Source organism: Vigna umbellata, chromosome 11, assembly GCF_029865625.1.
Source record: "Vigna umbellata cultivar VRB3 chromosome 11, Vumbellata_1.0, whole genome shotgun sequence".
Taxonomy (NCBI): Eukaryota; Viridiplantae; Streptophyta; class Magnoliopsida; order Fabales; family Fabaceae; genus Vigna; species Vigna umbellata.
This window is the reverse complement of record NC_142175.1, coordinates 13,502,043-13,520,251: the sequence shown is the minus strand read 5'-3', so window position 1 is coordinate 13,520,251 and position 18,209 is coordinate 13,502,043. Positions and strand designations below refer to the sequence as shown.

At 35.3% G+C, this 18,209-nt stretch overlaps 1 protein-coding gene and 1 pseudogene across 1 annotated transcript; both read left to right on the top strand.

Annotated features, from left to right (window-relative positions):
- The first annotated feature begins 487 nt into the window (after positions 1–487).
- Positions 488–1,090, top strand: LOC124847372 (gibberellin-regulated protein 12-like). Its single transcript, XM_047324853.1, has 3 exons — positions 488–553; positions 714–744; positions 909–1,090. The coding sequence occupies exons 1-3, from the start codon at positions 488–490 to the stop codon at positions 1,088–1,090; spliced, it is 279 nt and encodes a 92-aa protein (XP_047180809.1).
- Positions 1,091–4,042: 2,952 nt separating this feature from the next.
- On the top strand, positions 4,043–6,990 carry LOC124847370 (uncharacterized; annotated as a pseudogene).
- Positions 6,991–18,209: the final 11,219 nt, after the last annotated feature.

Genomic DNA, 18,209 nt, shown 5'->3' with positions numbered 1-18,209 from the left:
TTTTAAGAGCAATTATTATCTTTCAAAATAAACATGTTTATTCTATCTAAGATTGTGTTGTAAATGAGTATCAATAGGAAGAATTTCTAAATACATGACACCTTTCTTAATATTCATTCATATATATTTTATAATTCTTCAAATTTAAATTTAATTATGGAATTATTTTTTTACATGATTGAAATGTCTTAAGGGGGACTTTCTCTTCAAGTGTAATATGCACAAATGGTTAATTATATAAGATTGTATCTAAATTAAAAATAAAAAAAAAACATACTTTGTTTTATATATAGATTTTTTTTGGTGTGTCAATCCAAATTATTTTATTGGTCTTCCAAACTCTTTGATAAAAATATCTATTTGAAATTACTCGGTAATTTCTTGTATCTATATATAAATCCTTCACTTCCATAGCTTTTCCACATTTAATCTTTGCTCCACTCCAAAAAGAAGAAACATTATAGAAATCGAGAAAGTAATTAACGTCATGACTAAATTTGTGTGTGCATTTCTTCTCATCTTTCTTATGGCTTTTGTAACTCAACTTGCTTATGTGAGTCTCTTCTCTCCTACACATGTTTTTTCTTACATCTTTATTATTTACATTTTTTCTTATTTATCTAGATTCATTTGAACAAGCTTAAGATGCTAAGTATATGATAGTTTCAATTGCCTTCTTCAATACTAAAGTTTTTGTTCTTCTACATGTTTAGGCTGGTGGTGAACGATCTCTTACAGTTCAAGGTATTATTTCTATATATTTGAAAATTATCACGCTTAATTAAATTTTAAGTGCTTCATAAATTTGAATAATTTTAATGGTGTGTTTGTTAAAAAATTGTATTTTATATTTGTTTTTTAATTTCAATTTTAATATATTATCATAATGGTTATATGTATTATTTCAGGGTGTCCTGAAGCATGTGACTATCGTTGTTCAAAGACTAGGGTTCGAAAGGCATGTTTGTTTTTTTGTAACATGTGTTGTGAGAAATGTTTATGTGTTCCATCAGGTACATATGGTAACAAGGAAGAATGTCCATGCTATAATAACTGGAAAACTAAGTCAGGAACACCCAAGTGTCCTTAATTGACTTTCAATTTTTATTTTTATTAATTTTAAGTCTATGTTTCACTTATCATCAAGTATATCATATTCATATATACTTGGTACACTTTAAGAAATAAATAAATATGTATGATTTCTTATTTCTCGTACATTTTTTTTAAAGATTTAATCATTTAGAACATCCCTATTTCTGGTGGATTTTCTCAATTAGGACCTCGTAGTGTTTTTTCTCTCAATTAAGTTCCTCACTATGAAAAATTAGATCAATTTAGACCTTGCCATTAATTTGGGTGAACGGCGTTTAAAATTGTTGTACGTGGCAGGGTGAAATTAACAAGTTTTACTAACGTGACAGAGTATGGTGTACTGAGTTGGATAACTTCCATGACATATTAAATTTTATTGAAATAAAATTATTGAATCATTGAAAACGCAACGTTTAAATTAAAAAACATAAAATGAATGAAACACAACGTTTGATTGAGTGAGGACGTTAATTGAGTGATAACTTATTAGAGGAAAGAGAATTTTAATTTCATTGTGGGTGGGTGCAAAATTGGGATTTTGGGCAAAGTAGGGTTTTATCGAGGCAAGAAATTGTTGACTGGGTGCGAAAATTCGTATACGTGGTGAGAAAGTAGGCTTCGTGTGAAGATTTTGGAGTGATCTATCGGTTCTAAATTGGTGAAATCAGTGAAGATTTTGGAGTGATCTATCGGTTCTAAATTGGTGAAATCAGGAAGCTCTTAGCGGTAAATCACGTGGAAGGTGATGACAAATTTATGAACACCGAAAAACGGCGCCACAAACTTGTTTAACCCTCGACAAGTGTGACCGAATCGTATCAAGTAATAAAACTCGGTAAGACCAAGTATCTTTCTCCCAAAGGACACACGGTATAGTTAGCTATATGATTTGTTGATTATTTAAGACTTGTGAACAATTGATTTTAGGTTTTAAATGCAAAAGACAATAATTAAACATGTATGCATGAATTTGATCAATGGAAAAGAGGAATACAAACACTTTAATGAATTAGATGGATGAGTATGTTGTTGGGGTTATCAATTTCATCTTATCCACTCTCATATACTTTTAGGAATTCATCATTCTATTCATCAATGCTAATGCCACTCTCTAAATCACCTTGCAAGAAGATTCATCCTTAATTACGACTTCATACAATTCCTAGCATCCCTAATAATTAATTCTGAAGCACAGAAGCTTAAAGGCAACCAATATGCTATTGGGAGATTTTCCCCGGATCTAGATTTCCCCGTACGTTCCCATATCGACAAAATCAATAATCATGGCATCGAATGAGTTAAACAATGCATGCTTTGAGCAAAGAGGAAAAACCCTAACTAATGATGAAAGAAAGCATATATCTCAAGTAAGATGTTTAAACACAAATTCCATATATGAGAGTTTCACAAGATTACATTGATTCCCCAACAACAATACAAGGTTTAGTTCACCATATTCATGGTGAAACTAGATGAACAATAATGAAAGAATGAAAGATAGAACCCTAGAAAGAGGAGTAGGTAGCTTGAGCATCCAAGATCTTCCTCTAGGGGGTGGAAAAGAGAGTGTTTGCTTCGTCTGCAGCCAAAGATACAAACCCTAGGACATCCTAAAGCTTATATACTATTCTAAAATATACAGAAAATTAGGCCCAAGCGCAAAATAGTGCCGCTCAGCGGTAAGTGCGTGAGTTGATTCTTCCCCTCAGCGGCATTTTCACCCCTCAGCGGAGCCATCCTGATTTCCTGAGTGTCGCACAGCGGTAAACTACCGCTGAGCAGTAGTTGCGACTTCTCATTTTGCACTTTTTGAGTTCTTTTCTGATTCCATATCTATCCTTCTTCACTTCTTTCACCAAATTCACCTTAAAACCTGCATAAAACACTGAAATCAAGCATAAACCTATCCAGCTCTCTTATTTCCAAAAATATGAACAAAAGCATGATTCCAAGCTAGTTTCTAAGTGTTAAAGGTTGCTTTTAGTATCAATTTTAAGCATGAAAATAACAGTTTCTCAACTATTATCAGAAGGCAGTGCCGAAAGTGTGTGAGGTGAATCACGTGTTCAGATTAGTAAATGCGTTTTTCATTGAATTGTTTGATGATGTTTTCCTTTTATGGTTGTCCCACAATGTTGAATGGTCTATCTTGTTTCAATTTTGAGTGCAATGTGGTCCCCTGATATTAAAGTGTTGTTGAATTATCTTTTTTAGTGGGTTGTGGTTTGCATATATTCTTACTAAACATTGTTGTCCTCCATTTTTTATTACTTTATAGGTTAAATATAATTTTATTTTGTACGTCATGGAGGAAAATTTCCAAGTTGTTTTCCACCACGGTGGAAAGTTCATAAATGAAGGGAAACTTAACTATGAGGGCGAGAGTACAACTTTGTCGTTTGACCCAGACATGTGGAGCTATTTCCTTGTAGTGAGTGTAGTGAAAGGGCTAGGTTATGAGGGGTTTAAGGAGTTGTGGTACTGCGTAGGTGGTGGTTCTGTGTTAGAAAATAGGTTGGAGCATTTGTTGGATGACATAGGAGCCATGCACATGATTACCTTAGCTAGGCTTAATGGTGAGGTGCATCTTTTTGTTGTTCACACAGTTTCTGAACCTGAGGTCATACATATGTTAGAATATGTTACTCAGAATACAACTGAAGTAGAAACTGTTCAGGCTAAATGTCAACAGGATATTGGGGGTGAATGTCAAAAGGATCGTGAAAGACAATGTGAGGTGTTTGCCAATGAAAGTGAGATAGGTCAATGTGATGGTATGACTGAAACTGTTGTTGTTTCAGAAGAAAAATATGAGGGTGATCATGTTGCTGAAGGTCAAATTGAGTGTGAAGGGGATGTTAATGATGATGGTGTTGATGGTCGTAGTTAGACTTCTATTGGTGAGGATGTTAATGATGATGCCAATGATGAGGTTAATTATGATTGTATGGAAGGTCTGGTTGATGTAAATGTTGATTGTGATATAGAAGAGGAGGTAGGAGATGGAGTTGGTAATGTTCAAGTTGATGTGGTTGATGTAAATGTTGACTGTGATATAGAAGAGGAGGTATGAGATGGAGTTGGTAATGTTGAAGTTGATGTTCAATGTGATGGACCATCATGGACTCAATTGTCGGATAGTGATGTTGATGATGGAATAAATAGTGATGATGATAAAGGTTTGTCTGATGATGAATGGGAATCCGATGAATTAGACAGTGGAGTAGAAAGTGATGGTGAAGATGATGAAGAGGAGGGTTATGGGAAGTTCGTAACATTCTCTATGCCTAAGATAATGGTAAATTATAAATGGGATCTGGACACTTATTTTGCTGAGAAGCAAGACTTTGTGGATGCCATAAAAACGTATGCAGTACAAAATGGCAGAAATATTACATGTGTTAAAAATGATAAGAAGAGAATTAGGGTAAAATGTATAGGTGGTAAAGGAGCATGCCCTTGGATGGCATATTGTGCTTATATGGAAGCCATTAAAACTTGGCAACTAAGGACTATTGTTGACAACCACAGCTGTAGTAGAGATCACAAAGTAAGATTACTTAATTCAAAATGGCTCAGTAAGAGGTTGGAAAAAACTGTTAGAGAAAATCCCAAAGTAAAGGGAGTGGAAATTCGTGAGAAGATAAATAGAAAATGAAATGTAAGTGTATCTAGATGCATGGCTTATAAGGCAAAGGCCATTGCTTCAGACAATGTTGATGGGTCTTTCAAAGACCAATATAAAAAGATTTATGATTATGCGAATGAGCTCCTAGGTCGTAATGAAGGATCCACAGTGAAAGTCAAAGTTGAAGATACTGGCAGTGGACCCGCATTTAAAAGGTTTTATACTTGTTTGAAGGCCTGCAAGGATAATTTTGTGTCCTACAGGCCAATTATTGGGCTAGATGGTGCTATTTTGAAAGAAAAATATGGTGGTGAATTATTAATTGTTGTTGGTAGAGATGCAAATGATCAAATGTTACCTCTTGCGTATGCCGTGGTGGAAGTAGAGAACAAGGATACTTGGAAATGGTTCCTTGAACTTCTGGTTGAAGATCTTGGTGGGGAGGCAATCAGTTCATCATTTACATTCATGTCCCACCAGCAAAAGGTAATGCACATGACCTTTTCCCCATTATGTTCATTAACATTCTTATTCAAATAATATTTCTAACAACACTGTCATTATTCTGATTAAACAGGGACTACTGCAAGCTGTACAAGAAGTGGTTCATGGAGTTGATCAACGTTTCTGTGTTAGGCACCTATACGCAAATTTCAGAAAAAAATTCCCTGCAAAACATCTCGAGCGTTTGATGTGGAAGGTAGCATCAACAACCCATCCACAAACATGGGAATCAGAAATGAGAAATATAAAACAACTCAATGATGAGGCTTTCAAATACTTGTTAAAAATTCCTCCTAGGTTTGTATTTATACTTCTTTTCTTTAATATTTGAACATGGTTATGTGACTTGGGTTAATACTGGCAGACTTACATGTTCATTATACTTAAACAATGTAGATACTGGTTAAGATCAAGATTTAGCAGCACACCCCAATGTGATACTTTGGTCAACAACATGTCAGAGGCTTTCAAAGTGTTTTGGTGCATACAAGGTCTAAGCCAATCATAAGCATGTTGGAGGACATCCGCCTTTACTTGATGAAGAGATGGGCAACTAACAGGAGTAAAATACAATCATTGTCTGGGGACATTTGTCCTAAAATCAAGAGTAGGCTAAACAAGGAGTCTCAGTTAACTAAACAATGGATTTCGAGGTAACCTTTACTAAATTTTCTTTATCATTTGTGTTAGTATGTGAACTTTTTATACTTTATTAATTTCCTTCTTTTTACTTTACAGTTGGTCAGCAAACAAGGTTTTTGAAGTTCGCTATGTGTCCCAAGTTGGGGACAAGTTTGTAGTGAATTTAGATAAAAATTTGTGTACATGCAGGAAGTGCGCTATAACTGGCGTACCATGTTGCCACTCCTTGGCTGCTATGAAATTCCTAAATCTAGATGCAGAGGACTTCATACCATGTTGCTTTAGGAAGTCAACGTATGAACAAATCTACTCTTCAATTGTGCATCAAATAAATGGTAACAAGATGTGAGAGATTACCCCATATGTTGATGTCCTCCCTCCACCAAAAAGAATATTGCCTGGGAGACCAAAGAAGAAGCGAAGGTTGGAGCAATGGGAGTTGGTCAAGGACGACAAAAGAATGAGGAAGGGTGGTTTAAAGAAAAGATGTGGCATTTGTAAGGACTTGGGCCACAACAGAACCTCTTGCACCAAAGCAACCCAGACACGTGATGTGAACTCTCTCCAAACACAAGATACTAACCCATCAACTCAACCAATGATGCCATCATCAAATCAGGATGAAGTTGTAGGTCAAGGGGATAAATGATGAATTGTAATGTTTAGACAATTATTTAAGTCCTATGACCAACATTTTGATGCGTGTGAGATAATTTTGTATAACTCAACACTTTGTTAATCTTTAGACAATGTTTGTGCCCATTTATCACTGCTTATTATATCCTCTGAACAAGTGCAAACTCTGGCTTGTGCCATGAAATATTTTGGATTCATTGCATATTGAATCTTTCTTGTTGCTTATGACAATGACTATTTATGTCTCACTTGTTATTAACCATTTATGTACAGATTGTGACTATGTACAACTTATGACAATGATTTATTTCAGAAATAGGAAACCAAAAGTGAGTGATTAACCAATATGAAAGTGAGTGATTAACCAATATGAAAGTGAGTGAAGTCTACTGCTTATAGTTTTATTTCACAAACAGGGAACCAAAAGGACAGTAATGACAAATGACAAATATGAGAAACAGGAAACCAAATATGAAAATGACTAAATCTAAAGCCTGACAAATCACAATTGCGTATTGGTGACTTTTTTAAGTTCAATTTGTAAAGTGAAACAAGGTATCTAAAGCCATGCGAACATATCAGATTCTTACTCAAACACAACTCTCTTTAGTCATATCAAATTCCTACTCAAACACAACTCTCTTTAATCATAACCAGAATTCAATTTCTTGCTCAAACACATCAAACAACTCTCATTTTCATTAAAATGGAATAAAGGTACATCATTCAAAGACATCATCCCATTCTCATCATCATTGAAACTAAAATCGTGTTTATTACACATAAAACACAAACCAAAATGATGAACACCTTCATCCATTTTTCAACAATGAAGACATATTTCTGTAACTTAACTAACATTTTCCTAATACTATCCATTTCTTCATTGTTCAGCAAACTTTGTTTGTTTTTCTTCACACTTCAAGCACATCCCCATTTCGTGTTCCGCAACATCACTGCAGCATTTGAAGAAGGAGCAACCAATGTCTTTAGTACCACTCTGTAAACACAACAATCTATTCTCAGAAACAGTTCCACATAATACATAGCTGAAATCGATCATACCTTATACTTCGAGCATCCCCAAAATTGCTTCCCACAATTCTTCATAGTTTTAGCAGTTCTCAACGCACATCTTTCTCCAGAATGACAAATTGGTGAACACACATTAGGGTTCTCCTTCCGCCACACATTGCAGCTCGACGAACACCATGAATGATCCTTGGACATCGTCTTAGAACAAGTTCGTTCAGCACCCACCTACGTCGCACAAAAACACCCTCCAACAATAAACTAAACAACGTCCAACATCAACCTCGCTCTCCTCAGGCACACATTTAAATTAAGGATTTCAGTGTTCCAATTTAGGGATTTATTGAAATCCCAATTAATTTCCCAAATTTCAAAACGTTGCGTTTTGAATGATTCAGTAATTCAATGGAAGTTATCCAACTCAGTGCACCATACTCTGCCACGTCAGTAATGCCACGTCAGTAAAACTTGTTAATTTCACCCTGCCACGTTACAACAATTTTAAACGCCATTCACCTAAATTAACGGCAAGGTCTAAATTGATCTAATTTTACATATTTAGGGACCTAATTGAGAAAAAAAACACTACGAAGACATAATTGAGAAAATCCACGAGAAATAGGGATGTTCTAAATAATTAAACCTTTCTTTTAATATGTTATAATCTTTTATATTTTTTATTAGTTTGTATATGTCATTATTACTTTAAATAAATTGTGCTAAATTTAATTATATATTTAAAATTATTTTTAAAATGTGTTTTCGTAAGATGTATTTTTAAATTATCAAACTAAAATAAATAAATTAATGATATGTAATTGATGTAAAATTTAAACCCAATGTTAAGATTGTAATTACTTGGTAAGGTAAAACACTAAATGGTTATTAATGGAACATTAGTTAAGACTTTCTTCTCCTTTTTAATAGTCAATTGTTTTTTAAAAAAATGTTTTGATTTTTTAAAGTTCAATACAATATCAATTTTTTTTAATTATTCTTACTCTTCATTTAATTTTTAATTAATTTTCATACGTAAACTTACTTTTATGTGAAAAAAAAATAGTGAAATAAACAATTATAGCTATTTTCGTAAAATGAAGCAACCGATTGCTTTTCTTAGATTTTATAAAATAATGTAATAAAATTAGACCTACATCAATGTGATGGTAAATAAATTTGTTGACGTATTTCAATTTGATGGAAAGTTCTTAAATATTGATAGAGTGAATGATATGTATGTTTTATTAAATTGAATATAAAAATGTAGATTAAGATGAGAATATATATATATTGAAACATGTTTATTTACTATAACTTTCCTTATTTTTAATTTTTTAAATAATTTAATACACAAATACTTATTACCCGCTTAAATAGATGAGACCATCAAAATATCATTATTATATCTTGACTAATCTTTCTATGATGAGCATTCATGAGTGATTTACTTGTCCTAAGAGAAAAATGCTTTTTGGTGTGCTAGACCATTGTAGTATGAGTATTTTGTTTCAGCCAAGTTACATTTTGCTTGAGGACAAGCAAAGTTTCAAGTTTGGGGTTGTGATAACGGTTGAAAAATCGTTATTTTTATACTTAATTTTGATATTAAAAACACCCTTTTTGACTTAGAAGCTTGCTTGAACTCATGTTTTTGCTTTAGTTTTGTGAATAAGAGAGTTGAAGATGAATTTAATGGTTTTGTGCTAGATTCCCTTGATTTTGTAGGCTATTGGAAATATTTGAAAGAAGATTTAAAGTACCAAATGGTTGGAATGCAGAAACGTCAACCAGAGTACAGAAAAATCAACCAGAATCTAGAAAAGTCAACCACGGTGCATAAAAAGTTGCACTGAGCGACAGGGGGCGTTGAGCGCCAATTTTTGCTTTCACACGCTTGCCAAAATTGCCGTTGAGCGTCATTTTGAAGAGCGGCACTTACCCCTGAGCGCCAAAAGTGCCGCTGAGCACCATTTAAGTGGACTTTGACCTGTTTTCTATTATTTTTATGGGCTTGGACCTGTTTTCTGTTATTTTTTTGTTCTATTTAAGGACTTACACGTCCTAGGGATTGTATCTTTTGATGGCTTGAGCACAGAAACACACTTTTCACCCCTTGGGGGTAGATTTGCAGATGGTGATGGATCTCCTCTTCTCTTTCTAGGGTTTTTCTATCTCTTTCATTCTTTCATTCCATTGTTCATCTAGTTTCTCCATGATAATATAACCTCTTAAACTCTCATGTATTGAATCGATTCTTGATTATATATGCTTTACTTCATTAATTGTTAGGGTTTTTCCTCTTTACTCTATGCATGCTTTGTTTAACTCATTCAATTGCATGATCTTTAAGCTTTTGTCGAATGTAATGCATGATTAATTGCTAGGGAGACAAGACATTATGAACTAGTAATTAGGAGTAGGCTTTCTTCACCGAGACATCGGGTTTAAGGTAAATTAGAAAGTGACATTAACATTAATGAAGAAGATGAATTCATATATGCATGAGAGTAAATTAGGTGAAATCTAAACCCAACAACAATATCATCAACTTCATACATTCATTCTTATGTTTAACCTCAATTGATCAAATTGCATTCATGTTTATTTTGTTCCATTTGCATTGAAAAACCCCAAAATTTGTTTTTTAGAGTCTTAATTAGTTGAGTAATCACATAACTGTTTAGTGTCGTGAGTCTGTTGGGAAACGATACTTGGTCTTACCATTTATTATTACTTGATACGATTCGGTACATTTGCCGAGGTTTTAACAAGTTTTTGACTCCATTTTTGGGGATTAAAAATATGTTTATCATATGCTCAATCTCATTTACACTAAAAGGTATTGATAACAGTTGAAAAACTGTTATTTTCATGCTTAAAATTGATACCAAAAGCAACCTTTAACACTTAGAAACTAGCTTGAAATCATGTTTTTGTTCATATTTTTAGAAATAAGAGAGTTGGATAGGTTTATGCTTGATTTCAGTATTTTATGCAGGTTTTAAGGTGAATTTGGTGAAAGAAGTGAAGAAGGATAGAGATGGAATCAGAAAAGAACTCAAAAAGTGCAAAAGAAGAGAAGCCGCAAGTACCGCTCAACGCCAGTTTACCGCTGAGCGGCACTCAGGAACACCTGTTGGCTCCGCTGAGGAGTGAAAGTGCAGCTGAGGGGAGAATTGACTAAGCGCTGGTACCGCTGAGCGGCAGTTTACCGCTGAGCGTTGGTCTTTTGGGCTTAGGCCCACTTTTCTGTAATATTTCGAATAGTATATAAGCTTTAGGACTTCCTAGGGTTTGTATCTTTGGCTAGAGAAGACGCAAAACACACTTTTCACCCCTTGGGGGTAGAATTGGAGATGGTGACGGCTCTCCTCTTCTCTTTCTAGGGTTTTTCTATCTCATCCATTCTTTCATTATTGTTCATCTAGTTTCACCATGAATATGGTGAACTAAACTCTTCTTGTTGTTGGGGAATCGATGTAATCTTTTGAAGCTCTCATATATGGAATTTTGTGTTTAAACATCATATTTAATATACATGCTTTCTTTCATCATTATTTAGGGTTTTTCCTCTTTGCTCAAAGCATGCATTGTTTAACTCATTCGACGTCATGATTATTGGTTTTGTCGATATGGACACATACGGGGAAATCTAGATCCGGGGAAATTCTCCCAATATCATATTTCCTAGACATAGGGATATGAGGGTTGCTTGCCTTTAAGCTTCTATGCTTCACAATTAATTATTAGGGATGCTAGGAATTGTATGAACTCGTAATTAAGGATAAACTTTATTTTCTGTTTTTATTTTTCGGTTTTTATTTTATTTTATTTTCTGTTTTTATTTTTTTTTCGGTTATTATTTTATTTTATTGGTTTGTTTTTATTTTTTCTTTTTTTATCTTCTTATCTCTTATTTTATATCTTCTTCTATACCTTTTTGTGCTAACAAATTTTTCTAGGGACTTGTTTTCTTGTGTATGCAGGAAATAGTTTGAACTAGAAGCAAGAAAACATTGGAACCCCTTCTTGAAGGCTTAGACGAGAGTAGACAAAGGAGAAGAATTCGTACATCTAGAGAACTTTTCCCTCCTTCGGAAGATCTCTTACAACCATCACCACAAGGTTCTTACCATAGCACTGAGGAGATGGAGAATAATAATGTCAGAAGGACTCTTGCAGATTATTCTAATGTAGCTGGGCCTCAGCATTTCAATAGCATAGCAAGACCAAGGGTCAATGCAGCTAATATGGAGGTGAAACCAGCATTAATCCAACAGGTTAAGAGTAACCAATTTAATGGGTTGTCTCACGAAAGCCCATATGAGTACCTCACAACTTTTAATGAGATTTGCAATACAATGAAGATAAATGGGGTTCCTGACGAAGCAATCAAACTTAGCCTGTTTCCATTCTCATTAGGACGCAACCCTAAGCTTTGGTTGAACTCTTTTCTAAAAGGGAGCTTTACAGAGTAGGAAGCTGTGGTGACAAACTTCTTGAACAAATACTTCCTACAATCCAAGGTAAATAAAGGAAAGCAAGAGATTTCATCTTTCAAGCAAGGCATGGAGGAATCACTAGGTCATGCATGGGACAGATATAAAAGCCTATTAAGAAAGACTCCCACGCATGGATTTGATGAAGTAGAAGTAGTCCTAATCTTCCTTGGAGGTCTTGGTTCACAAACCAAGATGATGCTTGACGCCTCAGCTGGAGGCAATATCAAATGGAAAACTCCAGAGGAAGCCACGAAAATAATTGAAAACATGGCTACTAATGATAATGAGCTGAACAGTGAAAGAGGAGCTCCTAGTCAGAAGGAGTTGCTACAATCAAATGATGCTCTGCTTATTCAAAATAAAATTATTTCTCAGCAGTTGGAAGAAGTAATTACGAAACTTTCTCAATTACCACAAGAAATACAAAATGTTTCAATGGTTCAATGGCAGCAGCAAAAATGGCAAACGCAACCTACTCTATCTGAGAAGACAACAAAACTTGACGAGACTTTCCAAGAATTCTTGAAGATAAATGCATCTTATTGTAAGAATGTGGAAGTTGCATTTAAAAATATGAAGATCCATAGCGAGCGAATAGTTGACATGATGAAAAATGGTAATCTTAGAAAGGAGTGTAAGACTATTGTGACCAGAAGTGGTAAGGTGTTAGAGGAGAGAAAAATAGAAAGAGAGGAGAAAGAAAATGAGAGTGAAAAAGAAACATGTGAGTGGAAAGAAAGAGTTGAGAGAGAGAAAAAGAAAGAAGAAGAAGATGAAAAGAAAGAAAAAAAAGAGAGAGAAGAGAGAGATGAGAGACAAAAAGAAAGAGAGTTTGAAAAACCATTTCCTTATCCAAAGAACTATTCAAGGAAGGAGAAAGAAAAACAGTTGGAAAGATTCATGGAGTTGTTTAAGAAGCTGGAGATTACTATACCATTCTCTGAAGCATTGCAACAGATGCCATCATATGCAAAATTTTTGAAGGAACTCCTTACAAAGAAAAACAAGTACATTGAGAAGGAAACTATGAAAGTATAAGGTAACTACAGTGCAATCATACAGAAATTACCTCCTAAGCTTAAAGATCCAGGAAGCTTCACTATTCCGTGCACCATAGGAGACTTGGAAGTTGGAAGAGCATTGTAAGGATTTGGAAATCAAACCTACCAGAATGGCTCTTCAACTGGCAGATAGGTCTCTTAAATATCCATATGGAGTGGTTGAAGACATTTTAGTGAAGGTTGACAAGTTTGTATTCCTAGTAGATTTTATTGTAATGGAAATGGAAGGGAATAGTGATGTACCTCTCATTATTGGGAGACCTTTTATGAAGACTGCTAGAGTTTTAATTGATGTAGAGAATGGTAAGCTTAAAGTGAGACTTCATGATGAAGAAGTCACCTTTGACGTATTCAAAGCCATGACATATCCAAATGATGATAAAGCATGTTTTCAATTTGACGAACTTGATGAAGTTTGTATGATGCAAGAAAGGATGGTGTGTTATGTTTATCCATTAGAGAAAACTCTTATTGATGCTTGTGAAGATTTAGATGAAGGAGAAGAGAAATTAATTGAAGAATGTCTAATGGCCTTGGAAACATTGAAGAATATTCCAGTGGAGGATACAAAGTTTGAGATAATTGATAAGGAAGAAGAAGTCAAAGCAAAGAAGTTAGAATTAAAAATACTACCAGCACATCTGAAGTATGTTTTTCTAGAAGAAGATGAACAAAGCCAGTTATCATCAGTAACTCTTTGTCTCCACAAGAAGAAGAACAGTTGATAGAAATTCTGAAAGCTAACAAAGAAGCGATTGGGGTGGTCAATCTCAGATCTTAAAGGTATCAGCCCAACTTATTGTATGCATAAGATCTTTATGGAAGATGATTATAGACCGAATGCTCAACCACAGAGAAGGTTAAATCCTGTAATGAAGGAGGTGGTTAGAAAAGAAGTGTTGAAACTTTTGGAAGCTGGTATCATCTATCCAATCTGAGACAGTGAATGGGTAAGTCCAGTACAGGTGGTTCCAAAGAAAGGCGGTATGACAGTAATTCATAATGATAAGAATGAACTTATTCCCACTGATAGGCTGTCGTTGAAGCTATCAAATTAATACTACTTTTCAAGACAACTTCAGTATTGCCAAGTAGTATTCAAGAAAGTAGACAGGGTTGAAGTAACCCTGAGTCGTCTCCCAACGAACACGGAATTGCTTTTGAATATCTGTGACTCTTACGAATGCTATGCAATGCTTATGAATAAAAGTAATGGTTGAAGAGTGTTTAAAGAATAAATAAGAAACTTAAAAACAGTTACGATGAAATAGGCTAATTCCACTGCTTTTCCAAGATAGATTCATCATCGGTTATTCACGGATAATTGTTCAATTGATTATTGTTTAAGTTTCAAATTAATTAAAGTACATTCTTAATTAATTTGAGGGCGATCATGCATTTAACCAAAGTAAATTCTCAATCAAATGCAAAACCTTTCTAGATTATTCACAATAAATTCAACCAAAGTACATTCTCAATCAAATTCTATTGTGTTTAATCATGTCTATTCTTAAATCTCCTAACCAAATTAAAAGCTAATCAATCAAAGTAAATTCTCAATTGATTATAGTTGAAATTATTACTAATCAATCAAAGTACATTCTCAATTGATAGTAAAAACATTTAATCATATGAAAGTTTCTAAATTAAATCAAAGTAGATTCTCAATTAAACCTAGAAACCCTAGAACTCATATAATCAATATGCATGTAGATTAAACACATTATGATGCAAAAATCTTTGCTTTTAACAAGATAGAGAGATGAAAGACATAGAGAGAACAACTTAAATCAATAATCAAAGTAAACAATTGCATTAACTGAACGTAACCTCAGAATCCGTCATGGAATTACAGCAGAATAGCCCTAGATGCTTAGCTCTCCATGAATGGAGTTGAATACAAGATGAAAGAAAAGTGAGAGGAGTATGAGAGAATGAATTAAGTGAAGTGAAGTCCTCTGGGTCTCTTTAAATAGGCTTGATTGGGCTTGGACTCTGAATATTCAGTTGATAGAATCTTTTATCTTATATCTTCCAAATAACTAAAAGATTTAAATAATTATAACATTATTTGGAAGATATTTTTTGTTGATATTCCCAATTTAAATTAATTCAACAACTGAATTTTATTTTTTTATCTTTTCTGACTTTCTAAAATTACACAAATGCCCTGAAATTTCCTCTATCTACATTTTAGCCCCAACTGAATTATTCAAAATTGCACCAGAACCCCTGTTGACCAGCTTTGACCAGACTTAAGCAGTGTTGACCAGCTTTGACTGAGGAAGGGCGCGACCAATGAGAGCTTGCCACGTGTCAGCCCTTTCCCACCCAAAATTAGGGTTTTGCAAATTGGGGAAAAGGGCTTCCCCCTCCACCTCTGCCGCGAATCTGATGCACGTCCGGTGACGAAGCGGATGGCTCTCGTTGATGATGGAGGCGCGACATTGGCGATGCGGCATTGATGCGAAGAAGATGATGGATGGTGGTGAAAGTCGCTGTTTTGATGTGCGCAACGTTCACGATTCGAACTCGCGATTTTTGAGTTGGTGATGTTTCTCTGCATTTCAGGTTTGATGGCGGACACGGTTGAAGTCTCGCGGTGGCTTGCGAGAAAGAAGATGTTGGCCGCCATGGAGGAAGGTGGAATCGCGACTCTGGGTTCTGTGATTTTTCTGAGTGCAGGTGGTGAACATTAACGGAGGTCGTGCGGCGTGGTGGCGCCATGGAGAAGAAGACTTGTGCGATGGTTGATGGTGGCCTGTAGTGTCGCGGCGGCAACACGGTGAGGAGCGTGAATCGTGGTGGCAAGGTGCGAGAATGATGGAACGACGTGATGAAGATGACTGTGCCGTGTGAGAAACGTTGTATCGCGACAGCCATGGAGATGCGGAGAAGATGAACAGAGGTTGGGGATGATGCGGGATGGAGGCGGAGCGGCGCGGCAAGGTTGCGGCAGCGGAACGGCGGCTAGGGTTTCAGTGGGTGGAAGATGATGCTCATGTGTTAGGGCTGATGTGGCGACATGTGGTTGGCTAGGTCTGTGTGGGTAGGATTTGGACACGTGGCATGATCTGGTGGACTCTAGCTTAGGAGGGGTATATGTAAGGAAATTGGGAGGTGCAAGGGTAAAAGTTGCCTGTTTGGCCCATCTGTACATTATTTTCCAAATAAAACCTGATTTTGGGCCTTAAATTGCCATTTGGACCAATAAAACTTATATTCTCAACTGCACAAATAAACATTAGAACATCCAAGAATAATTTATGCGCTAAAACTTACTTTTTACCTCTCTTTATTTCCCAAACCCAATAATTTCAATCATCACAAATTCACTTAAAATCAACCATTTAAACACAATTATCCCATCAAAATTTTAATTTTCAAACATAAATGTGGGCATAAATATGCACTCATCACCCACTCGGACAGTTACTGGATGGAGAATGTGCATTGATTACAGGAAGCTAAATAAAGCCACTAGGAAGGATCATTTTCCTCTTCCTTTCATGGACCAGATGTTGGAGAGATTAGCAGGTCAAGCTTTTTATTGCTTTCTAGATGGATATTCCGGATACAATCAAATTGTGGTAGATCCAAAAGACCAAGAGAAGACGACCTTTACTTGTCCTTTTGGTATCTTTGCCTATAGAAAGATGCCATTTGGATTATGTAATGCTCCAAATACATTTCAAAGGTGTATGCAGGCGATTTTTGCATATCTCCTAGAAAAGTGCATTGAAGTCTTCATGGATGATTTTTCAGTCTTTAGAAATTCTTTCCAAAGGTGTTTGGCTAATTTGGATGTTGTTCTTAAAAGATGTGTTCAGACAAATCTTGTTCTTAACTGGGAGAAATGTCATTTCATGGTAATAGGAGGAATTGTGTTGGGACATAAAATTTCTGCTAAAGGGATTGAGGTAGATAAAGACAAAGTAAAAGTCATTAAGAAACTGCCTACACCAACAAATGTAAAGGGGATCAGGAGTTTTCTAGGTCATGCTGGATTTTGCAGAAGATTCATCAAAGATTTCTCAAAAATTGCTAAACCATTGAGTAATCTTCTTATGAAGGATGCCCCTTTTGTGATGAATGAAGAATGTTTGAAAGCTTTTGACACATTGAAGAGTAAATTAATGTTAGCTCCAGTAATTAAAGCTCTAGATTGGAATAAAAATTTTGAGCTAATGTGTGATGCTAGTGATTATGCAATAGGAGTTGTTCTTGGCCAGCAAAAAGAGCAGATTTTTCATCCAATTTATTATGCCAGCAAAGTTCTGAATGATGCTCAGTTGATTATGCTACTACGGAGAAAGAATTCCTAGCTATAGTGTATGCTCTAGAGAAATTTAGACCTTATCTTATTGGGTCTAAGGTGATTATTTATACAGATCATGCAGCTATCAAATATTTGTTGACAAAGCCAGATTCTAAGCCACGTCTGAATAGATGTGTACTACTCTTGCAAGAATTTGATGTGGAGATCCGTGATAAGAAAGGGAGTGAGAACTTGATTGCTGATCATTTGTCACGGTTAGTTAACAAGGAGGTCACTAGCAAGGAATCAGAGATCTGGGAATCTTTTTCAGACGAAGCACTCATGTATATTCAGCAAAGGCCATGGTTTGCTGATATGGCTAATTTCAAAGCTGCAAAGGTTATGCCAGAAGATTTAACTTGGCAACAAAGAAAGAAATTTTTGCATGATGCCAAGCAGTTTGTCTGTGATGATCCTTATTTGTTCAAGATTGGAGCAGATAATCTTTTGAGGAGATGTGTGACAAATGAAGAAGCAGAAGGAATTCTTTGGCATTGTCATGATTCACCTTATGTGGACACTTTAATGGAGAAACAACAACAACAAAAGTTCTCCAATCAGGGTTTTATTGGCCAACTCTATTTAAAGATGCTCATAATCATGCTAGAAACTGTGATAAGTGTCAAAGAGCAGGGACGATTACTAGACGTCATGAGATGCACTTACAAGGCATTTTAGTGGTTGAGGTTTTTGATTGCTGGGGTATTGACTTTGTGGGACCCTTTCCTCCATCTTTCAACAATGAATATATATTGGTAGCAGTGGATTATGTGAGTAAATGGGTGGAAGCA

What these genes read in the sequence shown, in the direction of transcription:
- LOC124847372 (XM_047324853.1), top strand. Translation starts at nt 488, where the DNA reads ATGACTAAATTTGTGTGTGCATTTCTTCTCATCTTTCTTATGGCTTTT. An exon ending in TTGTAACTCAACTTGCTTAT is followed by an intron (nt 554 to 713) that starts GTGAGTCTCTTC and finishes CTACATGTTTAG; the next exon opens with GCTGGTGGTGAACGATCTCT. An exon ending in ACGATCTCTTACAGTTCAAG is followed by an intron (nt 745 to 908) that starts GTATTATTTCTA and finishes GTATTATTTCAG; the next exon opens with GGTGTCCTGAAGCATGTGAC.